Source organism: Oryctolagus cuniculus, unplaced genomic scaffold (genome assembly GCF_964237555.1).
Source record: "Oryctolagus cuniculus unplaced genomic scaffold, mOryCun1.1 SCAFFOLD_50, whole genome shotgun sequence".
Taxonomy (NCBI): domain Eukaryota; kingdom Metazoa; phylum Chordata; class Mammalia; order Lagomorpha; family Leporidae; genus Oryctolagus; species Oryctolagus cuniculus.
Genome location: NW_027208298.1, coordinates 776,986 through 801,801, shown reverse-complemented (window position 1 = coordinate 801,801; position 24,816 = coordinate 776,986). Strand labels below are relative to the sequence as shown.

General features: G+C 39.8%; 1 protein-coding gene across 1 annotated transcript; it reads left to right on the top strand.

The window, feature by feature from the left end:
• The first annotated feature begins 1,396 nt into the window (after nucleotides 1-1,396).
• Nucleotides 1,397-12,779, top strand: LOC100341077 (vomeronasal type-2 receptor 116-like). The gene is made up of 6 exons (XM_070067756.1): nucleotides 1,397-1,437; nucleotides 1,662-1,953; nucleotides 3,171-3,977; nucleotides 7,693-7,920; nucleotides 9,116-9,239; nucleotides 11,866-12,779. Exons 1-6 carry the CDS (start codon nucleotides 1,397-1,399, stop codon nucleotides 12,777-12,779), a joined length of 2,406 nt encoding a protein of 801 aa, XP_069923857.1.
• Nucleotides 12,780-24,816: the final 12,037 nt, after the last annotated feature.

Here is a 24,816-nt window from a genome sequence, read left to right as displayed (position 1 = left end):
AAAAAAGAAGTAAACCTGTCAGCTTGCAGCTAACAACAAGTGCTGTAAGTAACCCAGCAGTGAATAAAAATCCCTGTACCAGGGAATTAATTGCAATTAAGCAAAAATGATTAAAAGCAAGAAACATTTCAGTTCAATGCTCTTAAGTTTCATTCAAATAAGTAAAACTACATATGGAACAGTCTTCAGTAGCATATTTTTAAAATTATTTACTTGATAGGTAGAGTTACAGACAGTGAGAGGGAGAGACAGAGAGAAAAGTCTTCTGTCTGCTGGTTCACTCTCCAAATAGCCGCAATGGCCAGAGCTTTGTCAATCCAAAGCCAGGAGCCAGGAGATTCTTCTGGGTCTCCCACACGGGTGCAAGGGACCAAGGACTTGGGCCCTCTTCTACTGCTTTCCCTGGCAATAGCAGACAGCTGGATGGGAATAGGAGCAGCTTGGACTAAAACTGGTGCCCATATGGGATGTGGCACCACAGGCAGAGGATTAACCTACTACGACACAGTGCCAGCCCCATCAGTAGCATATTTTTTGATTGGTCTACATAGTGTATAACAAATAAACCCTGTTTCTGAAATAAAAAAAAAACTTTTGAATCACCTGTTTATAAAAAGTAACAAAATTTGACTATTTTAGGTAAAAAAATTCAAATTCTCTTTGTTAGAATAATACAGAATTGTGTGAAACTTGAGAAAAATGCACTTATCCTAAAATCAAACACTGAATTTTAGAAAATGTATAGGCATATTTCATAAATTTAACACATATTGAAATAACAATCTATTAACCTCAACATTTAAAAAGGGATCAATGCACCCAAACAACAGATGACTCCATAAATTGATTTAATCCCACGTAATCTATTGACAAGTATGTATTTGCTTGACATTCAAATTATGGATAAAATATATAAATAAGAAAAAATTTTGTAAGAAGAGGTGCAAAGGTATCCATTGTGTGAAAACAAAACATTCACACTCTTGGACAGGTAAAATTTGAGAGCCATTACTAAATCCCAAGAACTCATAATTTTGGTTAAGCTTTATAGAAACATGCAGAAAATATTAAAGAATAAAGAGTGAAATGGTGAAATGGAATTCAGAGCTTGAGGAAAATAAAGTGAACATTGTAAATATTCTGACAATTTGACGTTCTGAATGAAATGCTCTTTTTTAAAGCAACTATGTTTGAACAAAATTGCTTCTGTGAATGTTGGTATATTAAGTGGAAAATTACAGAAAGGGCTCATAAAAATGGCTTTGGTGAATAAATTAGAGATGCTTCCAAATGCTAAAATGACTGACAAGTCAGATGGTGTTCAATTATTTCAAAAGGTACTGAAAACAGTGATGCTTGCCTCTTGGGTTCCATCCTTAAGTAGAAGTGAAATCCCATGTTGGGACACATCAAGGCTTTCCTGAAGGGCTTGGGAAGGTGAGTGTGATCATGGGCACAGTTTGCTTCAGAGGAGTCCAATGGCCATTCCATGACCTTCTAGAGCCCTTGGAACCTCACTCACACCTCCTCCATGTGCCAGAGCCTCAGCTCATCACTGAATGGAAGCCTGAGTCTGACCATTGCTGCTTCAGGGCATGGCTGTGGTGTTGCTCTTAATTCCATACTCTCTCCCTTCTTTTTGATGCTGCCCCTCTCTTTAGGTGGCTGTGGAAGAACTACCAATATGTGCTGGCCTTCTTCTTTGCCATCCAGGAGATCAATAAGGACCCCCAGCTCCTCCCCAACCTGACCCTAGGTTTCCAACTCTACAATTCTGTAACCAGTGGTCACTTCACCCTGAGGAGCACTCTGCACTGGCTGACTGGAAAGCATCATCTCATCCCTAACTACACCTGCCAGACACAAGGCAAGACAGTTGCCATCATTGCTGGAACCACATCAGCATTTTTGGCTGAAATTGGAACGATGTTGGAGCTCTACAAAACCCCACAGGTAAATGGGTTGTGAAATCTGGTGAGAAATACTTCCATCTCCCACCAGATCTGTTACATCTGGGGCAAGGTCCTGTGGAAGCCAAGTGACATATTCCACTATTAGTTGAAAAAGATTTTGGGGAATTCCTTAGACTGAGAAAGGGAAGGAACAGTGGAAGCTGAGAGCCTCCACCAAGATACTCTTCTGGGGCCAATGTATCCATCCCCACCTCTTGGGAATATAGATTGTTGACTGTTCACAGGAAATACCCACAGCACAGAGATGTCCTAGGATGACTCCATGTTATACACAGATATATGAAGACCTGGGACAGTACTTTCCTTTGGATTCCACGGAACATAACAGCCCCAATGATCATTAAAGAGTGTTTGGGGCTGAGTTACAGTTGCATGAGATTTCACACCCTTCCAATCCTGACTTCTTCACATTCAGCAGATTCCTTCACAGCATTCCCAGTTCACTTTCCATGTGCAACAAAGAGATTTAAATCTTACTGTGTGTTTCATGAACTGAGAAACAATGAGACACACACAGTGTACACCCATTCACTAGTTTAGTCAACAAATAACCACTATGGTTCTGCTGCTGACTGTCCTTGAAAAACTGAGGGGCCTGGAACTCAATTCAAATCTCCCAATTAGGTGTCAGGAACCCAATTACATAATCCATTCAAGGGACCTCCAAGGGTCTGCATTCACATTCTTAGGATTCTTAAAGGAAACCCACTTCAAACAGGTGGCAATCTACACACATTACCAGCAAACTCACAGTAGAGTAGCATAGGAGGATTCTGGTCTGAAAAGCAAGTTTAAGAAAACTCAGAGATGGTAGGTGAGTGTTTTCTTCAAGGCAATTTAGGTTATGACAGAAAAATTAATGAAATTCAAGCTATCAAGAAATCAACACAGTAAAAGGTTGTTTGGCTCAGAGGAAACATTAACACCAGTTTCAATGGGGGCTATCTCCAGATGTAACATGGGGTGAAAAGTGGGAAAAACCAATGTCCTGGTCCAAAATCCATGCACTCTTCTTCCCTCAAATGAATATGAAGATTTACAGGTATCTTACACATTTTTGCATGCTGTGAATGAGGATATCCATTCTAATCCTGAAAGCAATAAGCATTGAAGCATGGATTTCTCTGAACCCAGATGATAGAACGTGGTCTTCTCTACCCACAAACCTCAGATCATCATGGTTTTCTTTCCATTCAGATCACAAACGGTCCTTTTGATCCCATGCTAAGTGAGAGAGACAAGTTTCCATCGCTCTATCAGATGGCCACTAGTGACAGCTCTCTGGCCTGTGGAATGCTCTCCTTGCTACTACATTTTGGCTGGATTTGGGTGGCGATCTTTGTATCTAATGACATGAAAGGAGAGCAGTTCCTACAGGATATTGAAGCTGAGATGGTAAAGAAAGGTGTCTGCTTGGCCTATTCAGTAAAGCTCCCTGACGCTAAGTCAAGGTATGAAGAAAGTGAAATCTCTTTCCTAGAGGGGATCCGAATTGCATCAGCAAATGTGCATATTCTATATGGTGATGTGAGGAGCCTCTATACCATGGAATTTCTAAGCAAATACTATTTAACCCTGGGGAAGGTGTGGATCATGGCTGCAAAGTGGGAGATTGTTGTGCATGAGACAGACCACATGCTGCACTCTTTTCATGGAGGCTTCTCATTTTCACACCACAAGGGAGTAATTCCTGGCCTCAACCACTTTGTCAAGACAGTGGACCCTTCCCACTACCCAGAAGATTTCTTCCTCAGTCAACTCTGGCTTCATGCTTTTCACTGCTTACCTCCTGGGTCACTTTGTGGAACAATTGGAGTCTGCCCACCAAATGCTTCCTTTGAGTTTTTCCCAGGACACATTGACATGCTGACCATATCTGACTCCAGCTATTTCATCTACAATGCTGTGTATGCAGTGGCCCATGCCCTCCATAAGATGCTTTCAGAGCAAATCGAAAAGGGATCTCCAGGAGATGCAGCTCAACCTAGGATTCTTCCATGGCAGGTAAACAACTCCCAGAACAGGACATGCACTGAACACCTGATAGCATTCTCAGGTATTTTTATTGCATTACCATATGACCGTGTTTTCATGTTGAGAATGGCATGATCAGGTATGATGAAAAGTGGGCTCTTTCATACTTCACTGTGTTTAGATACATCTGTAATAGTTATCTGAGTGTGGAGGATTTGTTATCTGCTATTGAACATTTTAAAAAACAATTTCTGCTATGGAACATGTTGAAAATATTTAAAAACAGTATAAATACTATGAAATGCACATAAGTCTACAGATAAATAGTTTTGGACATCTGATCACACTGATAACCAATGCCAAAAAATAGAACATAGCATTACTAATACCTAAATAGAGCTCTATATCCCCTACTCAATTTCTTTTTTTACATGTGATAGAGGAGCATATTGTCAATAACATGGTATGCTACAGGGAAACAATATTAAGATTACATAGACAGTGATCAGACAACCACACCATTTTATACTCTATATATTAACTAGCACAAATAAGAGAAAACAAGATGTTTTTGTAGGCCTGGCTTATGTAATTTACTGTAATGTCCTCCAGTTTTAAATGTCAAGATTTCATTTTTCTCATGGATAAGTAATATTCAAATATATATATATATATATATCACAAATATATATATGTATATATAGATAGATAGATAGATATCAGAATTCCATCACCCAGTCATCAGTTGATGAACATTTAGATGATTCCACATCTTAGGTATTGTGCATTGAGCTGCTATAGAATTGGGAGTGCAAGTGACTCTTTCATGTGCTTATTTTGTTTCCTTTGGATGCATTCACTAGAGTGAGAGAACTGGGCCATGTGGTAGAACTAGTATTGTTTTTTTGAGGAATTTCTCTACTATCTTCCATTATGGTTGTGCCAGCTTACAATCATTCCCATCAAATGTATTGGCGTATTTTTTTTTTTCAGATCCTCATCAGAATTTGTTATTTTTCAAATTTTGGATAATACTCATTCTTGGCGGAGTGGAGTGAAATCTCACTGTAGTTGTTATTGGCACTTCCCTAATGGTTAGCAGTCCTGATCATCTTTTCATATTTCTCTTGGCCATTTGTATTTCATCCTTTGAAAAATGCCTGTTATTATCCTTAGGTCATTTCTTAACTGGATTTTTGGTTATGTTGTTGTTAAGTTTCTTGAACTCCTTATACAATCTGGAGATTAATACTTTATTGGATCCATGTTTTGCAAATATTTTCCCCCATTCTGTAAGTAGTGTCTTCACTTGGATGAGTGTATCTTTTGCTGAGTTACTTAGCTTAATGTATTTTGTTGCCTTTATTGCCTTTATTTCTTGTATCTTATCCAAGAAATTGTTTCCTAGGTAAATGTCCTGCAGTGTTTCCCCAGTATTTGCCTCTTATAATTTGATGGTTTTGGATTTAGGCTTAGATCCTTGATAAAATATGAGTTGATATTTTTATAGGGTGTAAGGTAACAGTCTGAATTCAAATCTCTGCAAATAGAAATCCAAATTTCCCAACACTACTTGTTGAAGAGACTGTCTATTTCTAGGGAGTGAGTTTAGTTCCATGCAACATTTTCAACTCAGACTCTATAATGACAGATCATAGAAGAACAATGTTTCTCACTGTAGGATGAAATGCTATAAAGTATCTTTTTTTTGACAGGCAGAGTGGACAGTGAGAGAGAGAGACAGAGAGAAACGTCTTTCTTTGCCATTAGTTCACCCTCCAATGGCCGCCGCGGCCGGCGCGCCACGGCCAGCAGGCTGCGGCACCATGCTGATCCGATGGCAGGAGCCAGGTACTTATCCTGGTCTCCCATGGGGTGCAGGGCCCAAGTACTTGGGCCATCCTCCACTGCACTCCCTGGCCACAGCAGAGAGCTGGCCTGGAAGAAGGGCAACCGGGACAGAATCTGGCGCCCCGACCAGGACTAGAACCCGGTGTGTCGGCGCCGCAAGGTGGAGGATTAGCCAAGTGAGCTGCGGCGCCGGCCTATAAAGTATCTTAATACAGCTCATTACAAAGACTGGAAAGAAGATAATGATCAAAAACTACTCTTTTCTTTGGAATGATTGCAAAGCTAGGAAATATGGACTATGTTGTATCCCACAGCAGCTAAAAATCTTTCTGATTTTAAAATATCCCCTATCATCTCAAAAGGTAGCATTATATGCAATAAAAATGAGTCAAAGTGCAGAGAGAGAAATAAAAGTCATGACACCACGGCTCACTAGGCTAATCCTCTGCCTGCAGCACTGGTACTCCAGGTTCTAGTCCCGGTTGGGGCACCAGTTCTGTCCCAGTTGCTCATCTTCCAGTCCAGCTCTCTGCTGTGGCCTGGGATGGCAATGGAGGATGGCCCAATTGCTTTGGCCCAGCACCCACATGGGAGACCAGGAGGAAGCACCTGGCTCCTGGCTTCAGATCAGCACAGCACACCAGCCATAGCAGCCATTTGGGGGGTGAACCAATATAAAAGGTAGACCTTTCTCTGTCTCTCTCTCTCACTGTCTAACTCTGCCTGTAAAAAAAAAAAAAGTCATAGCACATTATTATTAAACTTTACTAAGGTGAAAATATTTTATAATAAATTACACATATACATCATACATAATTTTATAAGTTTAGAATTACCAAGGGCAGCCAGGGATGTACAAGCTGATTTGGGAAAATGTTTATTAAGAAAAATTATGCTTCAATTTTTAATTCATTTAATTAAATTCAACTGCACATTAGCAGGAAGCTGAATCAGTAGTAGAAAAGCTGGGATTTAAACTGGCACTCACAGGGGTTCTGGGCACAGTGGAAAGTGGCTTCACCTGCTGCACCACAAGACAGCACAAATTTGTTAAATGAAGAAATTTTTTCTAATATAAAAGAACAGATTTTATGTATTTCATTGATACAATTCTAAGAAGATAACCATCCTTTTTTTTCCTTTCTCAATCCCCACTACTTCCTTTCCTATTTTCCTTTTAATTTTTGCAATAACATCATTTCCATTTACTTTAAGTTGCAGGGTTAATACACTACTAATCATAAGTTCCACAAGTGAAAAGTAGAAAGACTACTACTCCACAGGAATTTACACAAGGGTGATAAACACAAACCAAATCCAGAGAAGACAGTTTCATTTTTATATATTGTGGGTTTTTCTTCCATTCTAAAAATGGTACCTGTCACCAAAAAAAATTATTTGATATTTTCTTTATGGAATGGCTATATTATGTTATGCATAATGGTATCCAGCTGAATCTATTTTTTTTAAAAAAGAGAGAATTTCATAATTTTGGGGGGGTAGGATTAAACTTTTAAAAGTGCACACAGTTGCACTCCCCTGTGGAACCATCACAATGATCAAGATATCTCACATACAAAGCCATGTTGTTCTCATGTGGAAGAACTAAGATGAGCTTTCCTAAATCTCTGACTAATCCTTCATGGTCAGCCACCTTGTGGGACACATTCTGTGATTTCTCTGTTTGGATTCAAATGCTCCCCATCATTTTAATTGGGGAGAGGCAGAATTCCCCACACTTGAACCCACAATATGGTGACCATTCAGACAAAACTCAGCCTTTACCAAATAGACTCTCTGAGGATAGAGAGGAGGGGAAAGCAGGATTTCTCATGTGCACCTCCCACCTCTCATCTGAATGTTCTCCCTCTTTCCAATTGTGCCTCCCTTCCAGCTTCATCCACTTCTGAGGAAAATCCAATTTACCAACAGTGCTGGGGAGGATGTTTCCTTCCATGAAATGAGACACCGTATGGCACACTATGATATCCACAACATTGTGAATTTTCCCGCTGGATTTCGTTTGCTGATTAAAATTGGGGAGTTTTCCTCTGAGAGTGCACACGGCCAAGAGTTGGTCCTCAATGAAGACATGATAGAATGGCCTGTTGCATTTAAGGAGGTGTGGATCCATGGGAATATTGGATACATATGGAGGTTCTGAATAGAATGTGAGAGGAGATTATGTGTGAGAATTTAAATAAGCATTCAACTCTCATTTCACATCTTGGCTTCCAAAGTTATGGTGTTCCTTACACATATAAGAACCAGTGTGTATTAGAAGTGCACATGTGTATTAGATATTGTTGTTTTTTACTTTTGGCATATTTATGCATCCTGAGGTTGAGTGACTAGAATGAGCAAGGTTAAGGAATGGAGACAGAGATCAATATACAGAAATAAATTACTAAATGCATGTATACACAGATTCTAAAATTTTATTTCAACTTTTTTTATTTATATAACTTGAAAAAATTTCATGTATTATATATATATATTTATAAGCATAGTGATATTTTAATCACTTGGTGAGAGTCATTATTATGTTTTGATGCAGTATGAACACAAGTAAATTATGAGTTGACTATTTGTAGAAACTATTCCCATTTTCCTTTGTCATTGTGCTTGTGAATCAGTTCAGTTTTTCTTCTGAATATCACCACACAGCTGTGATAAAAAATTTATCATCATTGTGCTGTTGATACACCCCAGGCAATTTTGTGGCTGATTTTTATGACTATTGTATGTTATGCCACAAATGCATTGGTAGAATCAGGAATTGATGCTCTCCCTGGGTCTAGACATTTAGAAGTAGATCAATGCGCAATCCATGGTTTGTAACATTTGCTCATCTTTTACTTGTAGGCTTGTCTTTTTTCTGAGTAGCTACTAATAGAAGTGTACTTAGTCATCATATTTTTTGGATATTTTTTTCTTGCATGTAAAATCTACTCAATAAAGGAAAGAGACATGTAAAATAGTCTCAGACATACACATTCTGAGAATGATTACCACATAAAAACTGAACTGAAAAGATTTCAGAGGAAGCAATTCAATCAAGAGACAAATGCCCAGAAGCATAGATCCAGTGATGAGCAAAATTAAACCCATCAGGTGCCCTCATAATATTTGGCAGTCAATTGACAAACCTGGAATGAGCATCTTAGAAACTCCAATGGGATGTATGAATAAAATCAACAAATACAGACTGGGGAGGACATAATGATGACCTTGGGATGAAAAGGCAGTTAGAGACATCCTATCACAGTGCTTAATGTCATGCAAAGCAATAACCATCACTTCTCTTTCCCCATCAGACTCCTCAGTCTTTGTGTAGCCAGAGGTGTGGTCCAGGATTCAGGAAAATACCACAGGAAGGAAAACATGTCTGCTGCTATACTTGCGTTGTTTGTCCAGAAAGAGACATTTCCAATCATACAGGTAGAAAACATATAACTTACCTGTGAGAACCCCAGGTTCTGAACTGTTTCTTGATAAAAAGTAAACCAAGAATATTTGCGATGAGATAATAGTCTTCACTCATTATTTCCATTCCCTTGTTGTATGCTCACTATTGCCATCTCATTAAGTGTAAGCTGTTGTCTAGTGGTGCTTATCCTCTCAAGCTCAATGCTGACAATAATTCTATCTGTCATCCTTCTTTCCCATCCAATGATGGACAAGACTCTCAAATTGAGATCTAAGGTCTAAACAAGAAATACAATATTTGTGTTTTTAAGGATATCTAGAAGGCTTGAAATCAAAACTTTTTAATAAACAACTGATAAGCAGGTAGCTACTTCACATGAATTGTGATGGGAATACTGTATTACTTTCTGTGCTGCCTCTTTGACATAGTGCATGGTGTGCAGTACACATAATGAATGCAACCACTTTTCCTTTATGTACAAACCAGTAGAAGAGGAAAAACAAGATTCAATATAGAGACACAGCATCCTAAAAATGATGCAACTTGCTAACTCAAAAAACATTTAAGGAATGTTAAGCATCAAATAAAATATCAAAGCCAAATGTTTTGAGAAATGTAAAAGTCTCATTGGTAAATAGTTCCACTGTTCAATGTAGAATAAATATGGTATTAATAATTTGAATTCTTCCAAAGGATGTTTTAATTCACATAATCTTTGCTCAAGAAATATTTTGATTTCAGTATCTTCAAACAAGCTATATATAGTTTCAAGTATAAAGAAGATAACAGAAAAATGACTTCAAGTTTCTGTGAAAACACTCAACATGCAGAAAGTTAGTGAAAGAAAGAAAACTAAAGTATCATGCATTAACCCATTGTACAATATACCCTTGCCTATGTATTCCTGGGGTATCTCTGAGACAGGTGCCAGAAGCACCTACATTCTATTAAAAGTAAACAGTATACATTGAAAAGAATTGAAAGAGAGAATTCCTCTAAATTTTTGCAAATGTTCATATTCCCTCTTTTTACAAAATATATTTATTTATTTGTTTCAATATTAGAGTTACAGATAGAGGGAGAGTGTAATAGAGAGGGAGAGAAGATACAGAGAAAATCTTCCATCAGGTAGATTCACTTTCCAGATAGCTGCAATAGCTGGTTATGGGCCAGGCCAAAGAAAGAAACCAGGAGTTTCTTCCAGGTCTTGCAGAGGCCCAAACATTTGAGCCTTCCTCTGCTGGTTTCCTAGGCACATTGGCATGGAGATGGTTTGGAAGTGAAGCAGCCAGGACATGAACAGGTGCCTGTATGAGATGCCATCATCGCAAACAGTGACTTTAACCACTACATCACAAGTCTTGTCCCAGAAGCTTGTATTTTTGCATGAGCACCAAGGATAAAAGCAAAGTAGGACTCTTACTGCAAGTGTAGCCCTACTAATAACATTTTTTATTTTTTAAAAAAAGATTTATCTATTTTATTTGAAAATCAGAGATTCAGAGAATGAGAAAGAGAGAGAGAGAGAGAGAGAGAGAGAGAGAGAGAGAGAGAGAGAGAGAATTTCAATCTAATTGTCAGGCCCCAGATGGAAACGTTGGCTCAGGTTGGGCCAGGCAGAAGCCAGGAGCCAAGAGCTTCCTTTGGGTCTCCCACATGGGTGTGGGGGTCCCAAGTACTTGGGCCATCTTCTGCTATTCTTCCTAGGCAATTAGCAGGGACCTGGATTGGAAACTGATCAACTGGGACACAAAACAATATCCATATGGGATGCTGGCATTGTAGGTGGTGGCTTTACCTACTATGCCACAACAATGACCCTATTTTTGTTTGTTTGACATTTGAAAGAGAGACATATTCACCAACTGGCCTATTCTTAATGACTTTTCTCATGCTGTAGCAGCAGAAGTGCATTATTTCAAGTGAGACAATGTGGTGTACAATTTGGTGTTCACGTGAGATAAAATGGTGAAAAAGTCATGCTTTCAGGTTAACAAGAGTACCTAGTTGTGTTTCGGTAACATGATGAAAATACTACTTACTTTCTTATAACCTCAGAAAGATAAACAGCTACAGTTCTCTTTTATTCAAGCACAGTATCACAACAGATATATGGAAATACTGACAAGATGAGTCCATGTAGGAATTAGAGTAGAGCAAAATGTACGGAGGTCTCAGGAATGACACATGATTTATATAAGTCATCTCCATTTGAGAATAAGTGAGAAAAACCTTAACACTGATGACCCCAGATAAATACTATAATCCATGTGAATAAAAGGATTCTTCTGAGAAAGTAACTGGGGGCTGTAGTGAAGAGGGCTTGGAAGAATCCATGCCCATATGAAATACAGGAAATTCATCATTTTATAGAAATTAAAACACTAAAATAAAATCTCTGAGCGATAAGATGAGTTCACAGAGCCCCATGTGCTTAGGTGCTTGTTTGAATGAATTTCTGCCAAATGGAAATGGGCATTCTCACTGGATTAGGAATGCAGGAATTTTCTCTAGTGTTTCTTGGTATCCATCACTACAGGCTGGACTCAATGTGACATTGCAAAGGTGACCATATTTCTTAACAGGGATAGAGGAGAAAATTATGAAATGGAAACAGAGTCTTCCTTTTTCCCACAGATGCAGAGCAGTGTATCCCGTGTGCAGATGATGAGTACCCAAACATGGAAAGAAACCACTGCCTCCCCAAGCTGGTGACATTCTTAGCCTTTGAGGAATCCCTGGGGATGGCTCTGGCCTGTGTGGCTCTGTGCTTCTCTGTCCTCACAGCTGCAGTCCTCTGGGTCTTTGTGAAGCACCGAGACACTCCCATCGTCAAGGCCAATAATAGGACCCTCAGCTACATCCTGCTCATCACCCTCCTCCTGTGCTTCCTCTGTTCCTTACTCTTCATTGGCCGTCCAAACACAGCCACCTGCCTCCTCCAGCAAATAGCATTTGGTCTTTTGTTCACAGTGGCTGTTTCTACTGTGCTGGCCAAGACCATCACTGTGATTTTGGCCTTCAAAGCACTGAAACCTGGAAGAACAATGAGGCGACTGCTGGTATCAGGAGCTTCTAACTCCCTCATTCCCATCTGCTTCCTGATCCAACTGGCTTTCTGTGGCATCTGGTTGGGAACCTATCCTCCCTTTATTGAGTTAGATGCACACTCTGAGCATGGCCACATCATCCTGGTTTGCAACAAGGGCTCAGTCACTGCCTTCTACTGTGTCCTGGGCTACCTGGGCTCCTTGGCCCTGGTGAGCTTCACTGTGGCTTTTCTAGCCAGGAATCTGCCTGACACGTTCAATGAAGCCAAGTTCCTGACGTTCAGCATGCTGGTGTTCTGCAGTGTCTGGGTGACCTTCCTGCCTGTCTACCACAGCACCAAGGGGAAGGTCATGGTGGCTGTGGAGGTCTTCTCCATCTTGGCATCCAGTGTAGGGCTCCTAGGCTGCATCTTTTTTCCCAAGTGCTACATTATACTCATAAAATCTGATAAAAATTCTTTGAAAGCTTTAAAGAACCAACACAGTTATGCAGGATCCTAAAGCATTTTTTCTTGAGTTTCTTCACATTTTCAAATTTTGTAAACAGAAACCAAAGGATAGTGGCATTCCAACACTGGAAAATAAGCAAAGCTAAAAACCATCATTGGTTAGACATTTGTCCTAGCAATTAAGATGGGTTTGTGTCACATGACAGTAGCTGAGATTCCCAGGAAAATAAACCTTTTGAGTGAGTGGTGACAACTCAGAGTTATTCAGTTCCTGTCAGGCAATTTTTTTCTTGGCTTCTGGCTCTGGCCTCATCCAGGCTCAGCCACTGTGGGCATTGAGAGGTGAAGCAGTGAAAGGTTGTTCTCTCAACAATCTCTCTCCTTCTCTCTGTTTCTCTTTCTGCCACTCAAAAAACACAATTCAGGATAGAAATATTTTCATATAACATAAAAGGAATCACTGTTTTAGTACTGAAACAGAACTGGCCATCAACTTATAAACAGCAATCACATTTTATATGATAGGGCTATCCCTAAAAATGTGCACACTAACTAACTTCCTTTTTGTTTATCAATTTAGATGCTATATATGTTCATATTTGACAACACATTTCAGTTATACATTCTTTATGTTGCTTCTCTGAAGGTCATGGGGAATTTGTCATTTTGTGCTTATAATTTAAGTGGAATTAATTTCCTAAATATAAAAGTCAACTAATCCTTGAACATTCTTTTCTTTGGATGCTGTATTGTTCATAAATCTCTTAGTAAATAATTACTGTCTGGCTAATTGGAAATGGTATATTTATCACTTATGTAGGTAGTTTTCAGGATTACATAGGAGTGATGCCATAATTGTCTGATCTGTTGCTTAGAGTTTTTATTCCAGGAGACAATGATGCTATTTTTGAAATTCACACACCCCACAAGATCCACTGAAGTAAATAGAGCAAATAGAAAAGGGATCTCTAAGAGATGCAGCTCAACCTAGGATTCTCCCATGGTAGGTAAACATCTCCCAGAACAGAACACGCATTGAACACCTGTTGGCATCCTCAGGTATTTTTATTGCAGTTCCAAGTGATCAGGCATGATGGAAAGTGGGCTCTCTTTCATACCTCACTGGGCATAGATATATCTGTAGTTGTTATCTGTGTGTGGAGGATTTATGATCTGCTATTGAGCATTTAAAAAAACATTTCTGCTATGGAACATGTTGAAAATATTTAAAAACTGTATACATACTAAGAAATGCACGAACGTCTACAGATAAATGAGTTTTCATCATTGCATCACACTCATAATCAACACCCAAATTCAGCACATAGCATTGCTAGTATCCCAAAGGAGCTCTGTATCCCAACTCAATTTTTTTAACATGTGAAAGAGGAGCATATTGTCATTAACATGATATGATTCAGTGAAACTATGTCACTATTAAATAGCCAGTGATCTGACAACCACACAATTTTATACTCTGTATATTAACTAGCAGAAGTAAGAGAAAACTCAATATTATTTTAGGTCTGGCTTATATAATTTACTGTAATGACCTCCAGTTTTAAATGCCATGTATACATTCTTTCTCATGGCTGAGTAATATTCCATTATATATATATATATACATGTACATATATATTTTTATGTATGTATATGTGTATATATGTGTGTGTGTGTGTATATATGTCACATTTCCTTCATACAGTCATCAGTTGATGGACATCTAGATGATTCCACATCCTAGCTAATGTGCATTGAGCTGCTATAAACATGGGAGTATAGGTTATTCCTTCATGTGCTGATTTCATTTCCTTTGAATGCATTCCCAGGTGTGGACAGCTAGACCATATGATACAACTAGTATTGCATTTCTGAAGACTCATTCTGCTATCTTCCATTATGGTTGTATAAGCTTACAATCTTTCCCATCAACAATATATTTAGGGACTTCTTTTCCAGATCCTCACCAGACTTTGTAATTATCCACATTTTTCACATTCTAAGTGGGATGGAGTGAAATCTCACAGTAGTTTTTATTGGCACTTCCCTGATGATTAGCATCCAAGTGCTTGGGACCCTGTAGTCACATGGGAGACACAGTTGAAGCTGCTGCATCCTGGGTTGGCTTGGCCTAGTCCAAGTCCTTGCAGCCATTGTGGAGTGAATCAGCAGATGCAAGATCTGTCTCTTCTTTCCCTCTCTGTATCTCCCTCTCTCACAGTAACTCGGATTTTCATACTTTTTAAAAGTTTAACAAAATTGAATGAACTATCAGTTGATTTTGGTGTTATGAATCAGAAATTTAAGCATAATTTTTCTTAATAAACATTTTACAAAATCTGCTTGTACATCCCTGGCTGTACCTGGTAGTTCTAAACAAATAAAATCATTTATGCTGTGTATGTGCAGGTCTATTTGTATAGCATTTTCATCTCAGTAGAGTTTAACAGTAATATGCGTGAGTTTTATTTGTCTCTCTGCACTTTGACTCTTTTTTCTTGATAATACCGGTACCTTTTGAGATGATAGGGGAAATATTTTACAACCAAAAAAGATAATTATGAATGTCCTGATGGTAGTTAGGATCTGGACAGTATGTATTAGCCCTGACTTTCTGAGTCTCCTGACACCTTTGTGGGATGGCCAATTCTTTAAACAACTATCATCTTGTCTTCACTAATTTGAACCAAGGACTTCATAAATAACAATAATCTTTGGAAACATTCTTGGCCTATATACTTACTTTTCTAGTTATGAGGCTACCAAATCACAACTGGTGCGTCAACTATTATTGTACTTAAACACAGAAATTACATAATCAAGTAAACATGCTGATGTCCATTTACATATATGTATATGCAGATTAGATATATTTCTTCTGTGAGACATTAAATTTATTTGATTTACTCAAATAATTTGATCAGTATATTTTCCTGTACATAAATGGAGAAATTCCTAATTATGTTCTACAATGGGTATTAGATTTATGTAAGCTAGAGTTAAAATCAAGAAAAATCCATATATAATCCAATGGGTGTACCCTGTGCTTATGTGCATGCTTAGTGATCTTGTAAATAATAATAGGCTCACAACCCTTCCTTACTCTTTGTGGCAGGCTTTCTATATGACATCACTTCCTGTGTCAGAGTCATTTTATGATATAGCATTGACCCCACTTCTATTTTCCCCATCTGGGTCTCACAGAGAGCATGGGCTACAGTGTATAGCATTATAGAGGAGATAGCTCCTGTGGGATACACCATAGTCCATATTTCCTGGCTTTGCAATACTTTCAAAGTAAAGTGTGGTTTTGATCATTACCTTCTTCCTAGTCCTAGTAATGAGCTGCTGTATTAAGATATTTTATAGCATTTCATCCTACAGTGAGAAACAGTATTCTTCTATGATCTGTCATTATATAGTCTGAATTGAAAATGTTACATGGAGCTAAACTCACTCCCTAGAGAAGGAGTCTCTTCAATAAATGCACACATTTGGATTTCCACATGCAGAGATTTGAAATTGGACTGCTACCTTACAACCTATACAAATATCAACTCATCATTTATCAAGGATCTTAGCCAAAAACCTGAAACCATCAAATTACAAGAGGCCAACACTGGGGAAACACTGCAGGACATGTGCCTAGGCAATGATTTCTTGGATAAGACCCCAAAACTGGCCGGCACCATGGCTCACTAGGCTAAACCTTCGCTTGTGGCACTGGTACTCCAGGTTCTAGTCCCGGTTGGGGTGCTGGTTCTGTCCCAGTTGCTCATCTTCCAACCAGCTCTCTGCTGTGGCCCAGGAGGGCACTAGAGGATGGCCCAAGTGCTGGGCCCTGAACCCACATGGGAGACCAGGAGGAAGCACCTGGCTCCTGGCTTTGGATCCCCATAGTGGCCATTTTGGGGGGTGAACCAAATGAAGGAAGACCTTTCTCTCTGTCTCTCTCTCTCACTGTCTAACTCTGCCTGTCAAAAAAAAAAAAAAAAGACCCCAAAAGTACAGGCAATAATGGCAACAATAGACACATGGGATTAAATCAAGCTAGGTAACTTTTGCTCAGCAAAAGATATATTCATCAAAGTGAAGATACAGCTAACAGAATGGGAGAAAATATTTGTAAAATATGCATTCAATAAACTATTAATACCAAGATCATATAAGGAATTCAAGAAACTTAACAACCACATAATCAGCATTCCAATTCAGAAATGAACTGGGGACAGTGCTGTGGTGCAGCAGATTAATGCCCTGGCCTGAAGCACCAGCATCCCATATGGGCACCGGTTTCAGACCCAGCTGCTCCACTTCAGATCCAGATCTCTGTTATGGCCTGGGAAAGCAATAGAAGATGACCCAAGTTCTTGGACCCCAGCACCCATGTGGGAAACTTGGAAGAAGCTCCTGGCTCCTGTATCCTTGCTTCAGAACTGCACAGCTCAGCCATTGTGGCCAACTGGGGAGTGAACCATCAGATCAAAGACCTCTCTCTCTCTCTCTCTCTCTCTCTCTCTCTGCATCTCCTCTCTCTGTGTAACTCTGACTTTCAAATAAATAAATAAATCTTAAAAAAAGAAATGAACTAAGGATATGAACAAGCATTTTTAAACGGATGAAAAATAAATGGCCAAGAGACACATGAAAAGATCTCCCCATCATTTTAATTGGGGAGAGGCAGAATTCCCCACACTTGAACCCACAATATGGTGACCATTCAGACAAAACTCAGCCTTTACCAAATAGACTCTCTGAGGATAGAGAGGAGGGAAAAGCAGGATTTCTCATGTGCACCTCCCACCTCTCATCTGAATGTTCTCCCTCTTTCCAATTGTGCCTCCCCTCCAGCTTCATCCACTTCTGAGGAAAATCCAATTAACCAACAGTGCTGGGGAGGATGTTTCCTTCCATGAAACAAGACATCGTATGTCACACTGTGATATCCACAACATTGTAAATTTTCCCGCTGGATTTCGTTTGCTGATTAAAATTGGGGAGTTTTCCTCTGAGAGTGCACACGGCCAAGAGTTGGTCCTCAATGAAGACATGATAGAATGGCCTGTTGCATTTAAGGAGGTGTGGATCCATGGGAATATTGGATACATATGGAGGTTCTGAATAGAATGTGAGAGGAGATTATGTGTGAGAATTTAAATAAGCATTCAACTCTCATTTCACATCTTGGCTTCCAAAGTTATGGTGTTCCTTACACATATAAGAACCAGTGTGTATTAGAAGTGCACGTGTGTATTAGATATTGTTGTTTTTTACTTTTGGCATATTTATGCATCCCGAGGTTGAGTGACTAGAATGAGCAAGGTTAAGGAATGGAGACAGAGATCAATATACAGAAATAAATTACTAAATGCATGTATACACAGATTCTAAAATTTTATTTCAACTTTTTTTATTTATATAACTTGAAAAAATTTCATGTATTTATATATATTTATAAGCATAGTGATATTTTAATCACTTGGTGAGAGTCATTATTATGTTTTGATGCAGTATGAACACAAGTAAATTATGAGTTGACTATTTGTAGAAACTATTCCCATTTTCCTTTGTCATTGTGCTGTGAATCAGTTCAGTTTTCATGTATTATGTGTATATATATATATATATATATATTTATAAGCATAGTGATATTTTAATTACTTGGTGAGAGTCATGTTTTGATGCTGTATGCACACAAGTAAATTATGAGTGGACTTATCCATCACCTATTTGTAGAAAAAATTCCCATTCTCTATATTTTCATTGTGCTTTCCAACCAGTTCAGTTTTTCTTCTGAATTGTACCTCATAGCTGTGTTGAAATACCCTAGACAATTATATGGGTGATTTGTTTAACTGTTGTGCATGATTACTAACTTAAAACCTGAGTAGCACCCTTACTGCAAGTATGGCCCAAGTAATATCATTTCCTTTCTTTTTTAAAAAAGTATTTATTTTATTTGAAAGAGTTACAGAAAGAGAGAGAGAGAGAGAGAGAGAGAGAGAGAGAGAGAGAGAGAGAGAGAGAGTCCATCTACTTATTCATGCTCCAGACAGACACAATTGCCCAGGTTCAGCATGGCAGATGCCAGCAGCCAGGTTCACTTGGGTTCAGGGGACCCAAGCACTTGGGCCATCTTCTGCTGCTTTTTTCATTTCATTAGCAGGGAGCTGGATTGATATGGATCTACTAGAACACAAAACAATGTCCAAATGTGTTGCTGGTATTGCAGGTGGTGGCTTTACCTGCCATGCCACAGTACTGAAGATATTTTTGTTTTTTACATTGACATATGATTGAAAGAGAGACAAATTCACCAGCTAGCCTGTTCTTAATCTTTTAAATAGGTCTTCTCCATTTGAGTATAAGTAAGAAAAACCTTAAACCTGATGACCCCAGATAAATATTCTAACCCATGTGATTACAAGGCTTCTCCTGAGAAAGACCCTGGGGACAGTAGAGAAGAGGGTTTGGAAGACTCCATGCCCATATGAAATACAGGAAATTCATCATTTTCTAGAAATTAAAGCACTGAAAGAAATATCTCTGGGTGACAAGATGAGTCCACATAGCCCTATATGCTAAGGAGGTTGTTTGAATGAGTTTCTGCCAAATGGTGATAAACATCATACCTGGAACAGGACTGCTGAAACCTCCTCTATTGTTTCTTGGTATACATCAGAGCAGGCAGGACTCACCACAACATTGCAAAGGAATGTTTCCTTAACAAGGAAGAAAGAGCAAATTGTGAAATGGAAACACAGAGTCTTCCTTTTCCACACAGATGCAGAGCAGTGCATCCCATGTGCAGATCACGAGTACCCAAACCAGGAAAAAAGTCGCTGCCTCCCTAAACTGGTGACATTCTTAGCCTTTGAAGAATCCCTGGGGATGGCTCTGGCCTGCATGGCTCTGTGCTTTTCTATCCTTACAGCTGTGGTCCTCTGGATCTTTGTGAAGCACCAAGACACTCCCATCGTCAAGGCCAATAATAGGACCCTCAGCTACATCCTGCTCATCGCTCTCCTCCTGTGCTTCCTCTGTTCCTTACTCTTCATTGGCCATCCCAACACAGCCACCTGCATTCTATAGCAAATTACATTTGGCCTTAGGTTCACAGTGGCTGTTTCCACCATGCAAGCCAAAACCATCACTGTGATTCTGACCTTCAAAGCACTGAAACCTGGAAGAACCATCAATTTGTGGTATCAAGCACTTCTAACTTCATCATACCCATATACTCCTTGTTCCAACTGGCTCTTTGTGGCATCTGGTTGGGAATCTCTCCTCCCTTTATTAAGTTAGATGCACTCTCTTAGCATGGTCTTATTATCCTGGCATGCAAGAAATTTTCCTTCCCTGCCTTCTATTGTGTCCTGGGCTATTTGTTCTCCTTTGCCCTGGCCAGCTTAACTATGGCTTTCCTAGCCAGGAATCTGGCTGACACATTCAATGAAGCCAAGTTCAGCATGCTGGTGTTCTTTTTTTCTGACAAGCAGAGTGGACAGTGAGAGAGAGACAGAGAGAAAGGTCTTCCTTTTTCCTTTGGTTCCCCCCCTCCAATGGCATCTGTGGCTGGCACACTGCAGCCAGTGCACCACGCTCATCCGAAGCCAGAAGCCAGGTGCTTCTCCTGGTCTCCCATGTGGGTGCAGAGCCCAAGGACTTGGGCCATCCTCCACTGCTTCCTGGGCCACAGCAGAGAGCTGGACTGGAAGAGGAGCAACCGGGACAGAATCCGGCGCCCTGACCAGGACGAGAACCCAGGGTGCTGGCACCACAGGTGGAGGATTAGCCTATTGAGCCACAGTGCTGGCCTTTTTTTTTCATGCTGGTGTTCTGCAGTGTCTGGGTGACCTACCTGTCTGTCTACAAAGGGGAAAGCCATGGTGGCCATGGAGGTCTCCATCTTGGCCTCCAGTACAGGGCTCCTGAGCTGCATCTTTGCCCCCAAGTGTTATATTATTCTCATAAAACCTGATAAAAATACTTTGAAATGTTTAAAGAACCAACACAGTTCTAGCGGATCCTGAAAGTTTTTTCATAAGTTTCTTCACATTTTCCTACTTTAATCAAAAAACAAAGGGCAGCAGCATTTCAACCGTATCAAATAAGCAAAACTATAAACCATTGTTGGTTAGGAAGTTAGCCCAGCTATTAAGATGACCATGTCCCACATGACAGTAGTTGTGTCTGTAACTGGGCTATGACCCCTCACCCCACTCCAGATTCCCAGGAAAATAAACCCTTTGAGTCAGTGGTGACAACTCAGAGCTATTGGGCCCCTGTCAGTTTACATTTTTTCTGGCTCTTGGCTCTGGCCTCCATCCAGGCTCAGCCACTGCAGGCACTGAGAGGTGAATCAGTGAAATGTTGTTCTCCAACCATCTCTCTCTTTCTCTCTGTTTTTCTCTCTCTGCCTCTCAAAAAAATACAATGCATTCTAGAAGTATTTTAATATGAAATAAGAGTAATATTTAAAACTGAAACACAGGAGACCAAGTTTTAAATCAAGTTGTAAATAGCAATGTCATTTTATGATAGGGCTATGCCTGAACTTATAGACACTGTTTACTGCTTAGGAGATTTGTCATTCTATAAGACTGCTGTGTGAACTGCTTCCCATGTTCAAACATTCTCACCGTTTTAATTCTTTTTTTAAACTTTTATTTAGTAAATATAATTTTCCAAAGTACAGTTTATGGATTACAATGGCTTTCCCCCCCCATAGCTTCCCTCCCACCTTCAACACTCCCATCTCCTGCTCCCTCTCCAATCCCATTCACATCAAGATTCATTTTCCATTATCTTTATGTAGAGAAGATCAATTTAGTATATATTAAGTAAAGATTTCATCAGTTTGCACCCAGACAGAACATAAAGTGTAAAATACTGTTTCAGTACTAGTTATAGCATTAATTCACATTGCACAATACATTAAGGACAGAAATCCCACATGAGGAGTAAGTACATGGTGATTCTTGTTGACTTAACAATTTGACACACTTGTTTATGGCGTCAGAAATTTTCCTAGGCTCTAGTCATGAGTTTCCAAGGCTATGGAAGCCTCTTGTGTTGTCTGACTTCGATCTTATTCCAACAGGGTCATAGTCAAAGTGGAAGTTCTCTCCTCCCTTCAGAGAAAGGTACCTCCTTCTTCGATGGCCCGTCCTTTCCACTGGGATATCACTCACAGAGATCTTTCATTTAAGGATTTTTTTTGCCAGAGTGTCTTGGCTTTCCATGCCTAAAATACTCTCATGGGCTCTTCAGCCAGATCCCAATGCCTTAAGGGCTGATTCTGAGGCCAGAGTGCTGTTTAGGACATCTGCCATTCTATGCGTCTGCTGTGTATCCCCCTTCCCATGTTGGATCATTCTCTCCCTTTTTTATTCTATCAGTTAGTATTCACAGACACTAGTCTTGTTTGTGTGATCCTTTTGACTCTTAGACCTATCATTATGATCAATTGTGAACTGAAATTGATCACTTGGACTAGTGAGATGGCATTGGTATATGCAACCTTGATGGGATTGTATTGGAATCACCGGCACGTTTCTAACTCCACCATTTGGGGCAAGTCAGCTTGAGCATGTCCCAAATTGTACATCTCTTTCCTCTCTTATTCCCACTCTTATATTTAACAGGGATCACTTTTCAGTTAAATTTCAACACCTAAAAATAAATTTGTGCTATGTGTTCCATGTTAGATATTTAAGAGATGTTTCCAAATACATGCATTTTTAAAATTTATAGAAGGCAGTGAACCTTCTGGTAAATGTTTCCTAATGGTTGAAATTGCTTGCCAAGTTTTCCTTTGATATGGGTACTGTCAGTAAGCAATCTGAGACTTCCTTCCACATTTCTCTATTCTAAGCCTGGCTTTTTCCCTCATTTTTCTATTCTCTTCAAGGTGGAAACTGACTCTATGCTAAAAGATTCTCCAAGATTCAAAATTTTTTATTTAGTTCTTGTAAAAGGGATGGCTAACATTTTCTGTAATAATAGTATAGCAAAGGGACAGCTTAAATTATGATTTCATAGCTAGATTTACTTTGCCATGGGCACAGTAAACAGACAAAACCTCCCCTTCAGACCAAACAAAGGGAGTGAAAGTTTTAAAGTGATGACATAGCTTTCCTCATGGGCATTCTCTACCTCAGAAAAACACTACTAGAACATGCCAGTGACTATAGACTTCCAGTTTAGGCCACTGGAGACTAGGGATGGGACTTGAGCACTCCCTTGACTTGCATCCTCTGGTCTGTTTAAAAAAAAAAAAAACAAGGATCAGAAGAAAGCTAGGTATCAGACACAATGTAAAGATAGGTGGCAGGCCTATTAACAGCGGCTCTCTTCAGTGATCTGCCCTCAAAGAGACCCAACAGGCCAGTCCATTGCAGTGGCTTTCAATGTGGAAAGCTAGGGCTTCAGCAGAAAGTCAGCTTATGAAGAGCCTTGGCAGCTCTGCCAGCAAAGAGGTGGATCATCGGAAATGGAACTGTCCTGGAGTTGAAAGACACCCAGGTCAGAGCCACATATCTTTCTAGCTCTAAGCTGAAAATCCCTTCACTCAGCCCAGCTTCCAAAGTAACCACTGCTGCTGAGGGGTTGGCCAAGTACAGCCGGTAATAGTGCAGACAGAAATGTAAATTTCCTGTTAGAGTTGCCAACTGCCTTTGCCTGGCCAGCTCTCCTCCCATGCCAGGTAGGTAATAGAAATCAACATGGTGTTTTCCCCAAGGAGGTTCACGCCTCCCTTGGGATGTGCCCATTGGGCAGAGATAGATAGGCCTGGGCCACATAACTGACAAGGCATTAAAGCCCAACAGATTATTATCTGGCCCCTTCTGTCAGTTTATATTTTCCTCCCAATTGGGGGACTTATTTGTGGCTTTGAAAGCACCTTTCTTAGGTTCTCCAATAATGACTATGTCTTTTTTTCTAGACCCTATCTAGCTCATCTGGGGCCTTGTTCCTTTGTAATTATAGCCTCTACTCTAACATCAATGCCTCTACTCCCAACCTGTGTGTATTTATGGTGCTCTAGTCCAATTAATGTTGCATAATTGTTCAGAATTTCTCTACAGACAAACCCCTCTATCCGAAAAAAAAAATGATGAGTGGCTTTTCTCCTGGACTTGGCTGGGATCAGCTTTAAACCACATCTGTCAAACAGTCCTCACAAGGGTCTAGAGACCACTCTCATTTCCTCTTTTATATGAGATCCTCTCATTACTTGTTTAATGCCACTCTTAGGATCATTAGTTGCTTTTCTCACCCTGTCTTTTATATTACCGTGTCTGTTTAAGTGTTTACAGGAGGTGATAATGGAATTAACCAGGCCTTCAGCAACCAGGTGGTCAAACAAATGCTGCCACAAGGATATACTGGGCTCTCCACTGAGGAGAAGTGAAGTGGCTTGAGACATCACTCCATGCAGGCAGAGTGTACCTCATCACCCCATGTCAGTGGAAAGTAGCTCTAAACAGATAATCAGGGCCAGCGCTGCAGCAAAATGGGTTAATATCCTAGCCTTCAGTGCTGGCATCCCATATTGGCACCGATTCAAAACCCAGCTGCTCCACTTCTGATCCAGCTTCTGACATGGCCTGGAAAAGCAGTAAAAGATGGCCCAAGTCCTTGGGCCCCTGCACCCATATGGGAGACTTGGAAGAAGCTTCTGGATCCTGGATCCTGGCTTCAGATCAGCATAGCTCCAGCCATTGCAGCCATCTGGGGAGTGAACCAGCAGATGGAAGATTCTCTTTGCCTCTCCTTTTCTCTCTATGTAACTCCAACTTTTGATAGTTTATGAACTTAAATTAATCACTTTAACAAGTAAGATGGCATTGGTACATTCTACCTTGATGGGATTGAATTGAAATCCCCTGGGACGTTTCTAGCTCTACCATTAAGGGTAAGTCCGAATGAGCAGGTGCCAAATTGTACATCTCCTCCCTCTCTTATTCCCACTCTTACATTTAACAGGGATCATTTTTCATAAATCTAAATGCCTAAAAATAATTCTGTGTTAACTAAAGAGTTCAACCAATGGTATTCAGTAGAACAAAAAAAAATACTAAAAG

Bases quoted from the DNA above. Each gene is read 5' to 3' on its own strand.
- LOC100341077 (XM_070067756.1), top strand. From the start codon at position 1,397: ATGTTGGGACACATCAAGGCTTTCCTGAAGGGCTTGGGAAG. The intron at 3,978-7,692 runs GTAAACAACTCC...CCTCCCTTCCAG, and splicing joins CTAGGATTCTTCCATGGCAG to CTTCATCCACTTCTGAGGAA. The intron at 9,240-11,865 runs GTAGAAAACATA...TTTTTCCCACAG, and splicing joins AGACATTTCCAATCATACAG to ATGCAGAGCAGTGTATCCCG.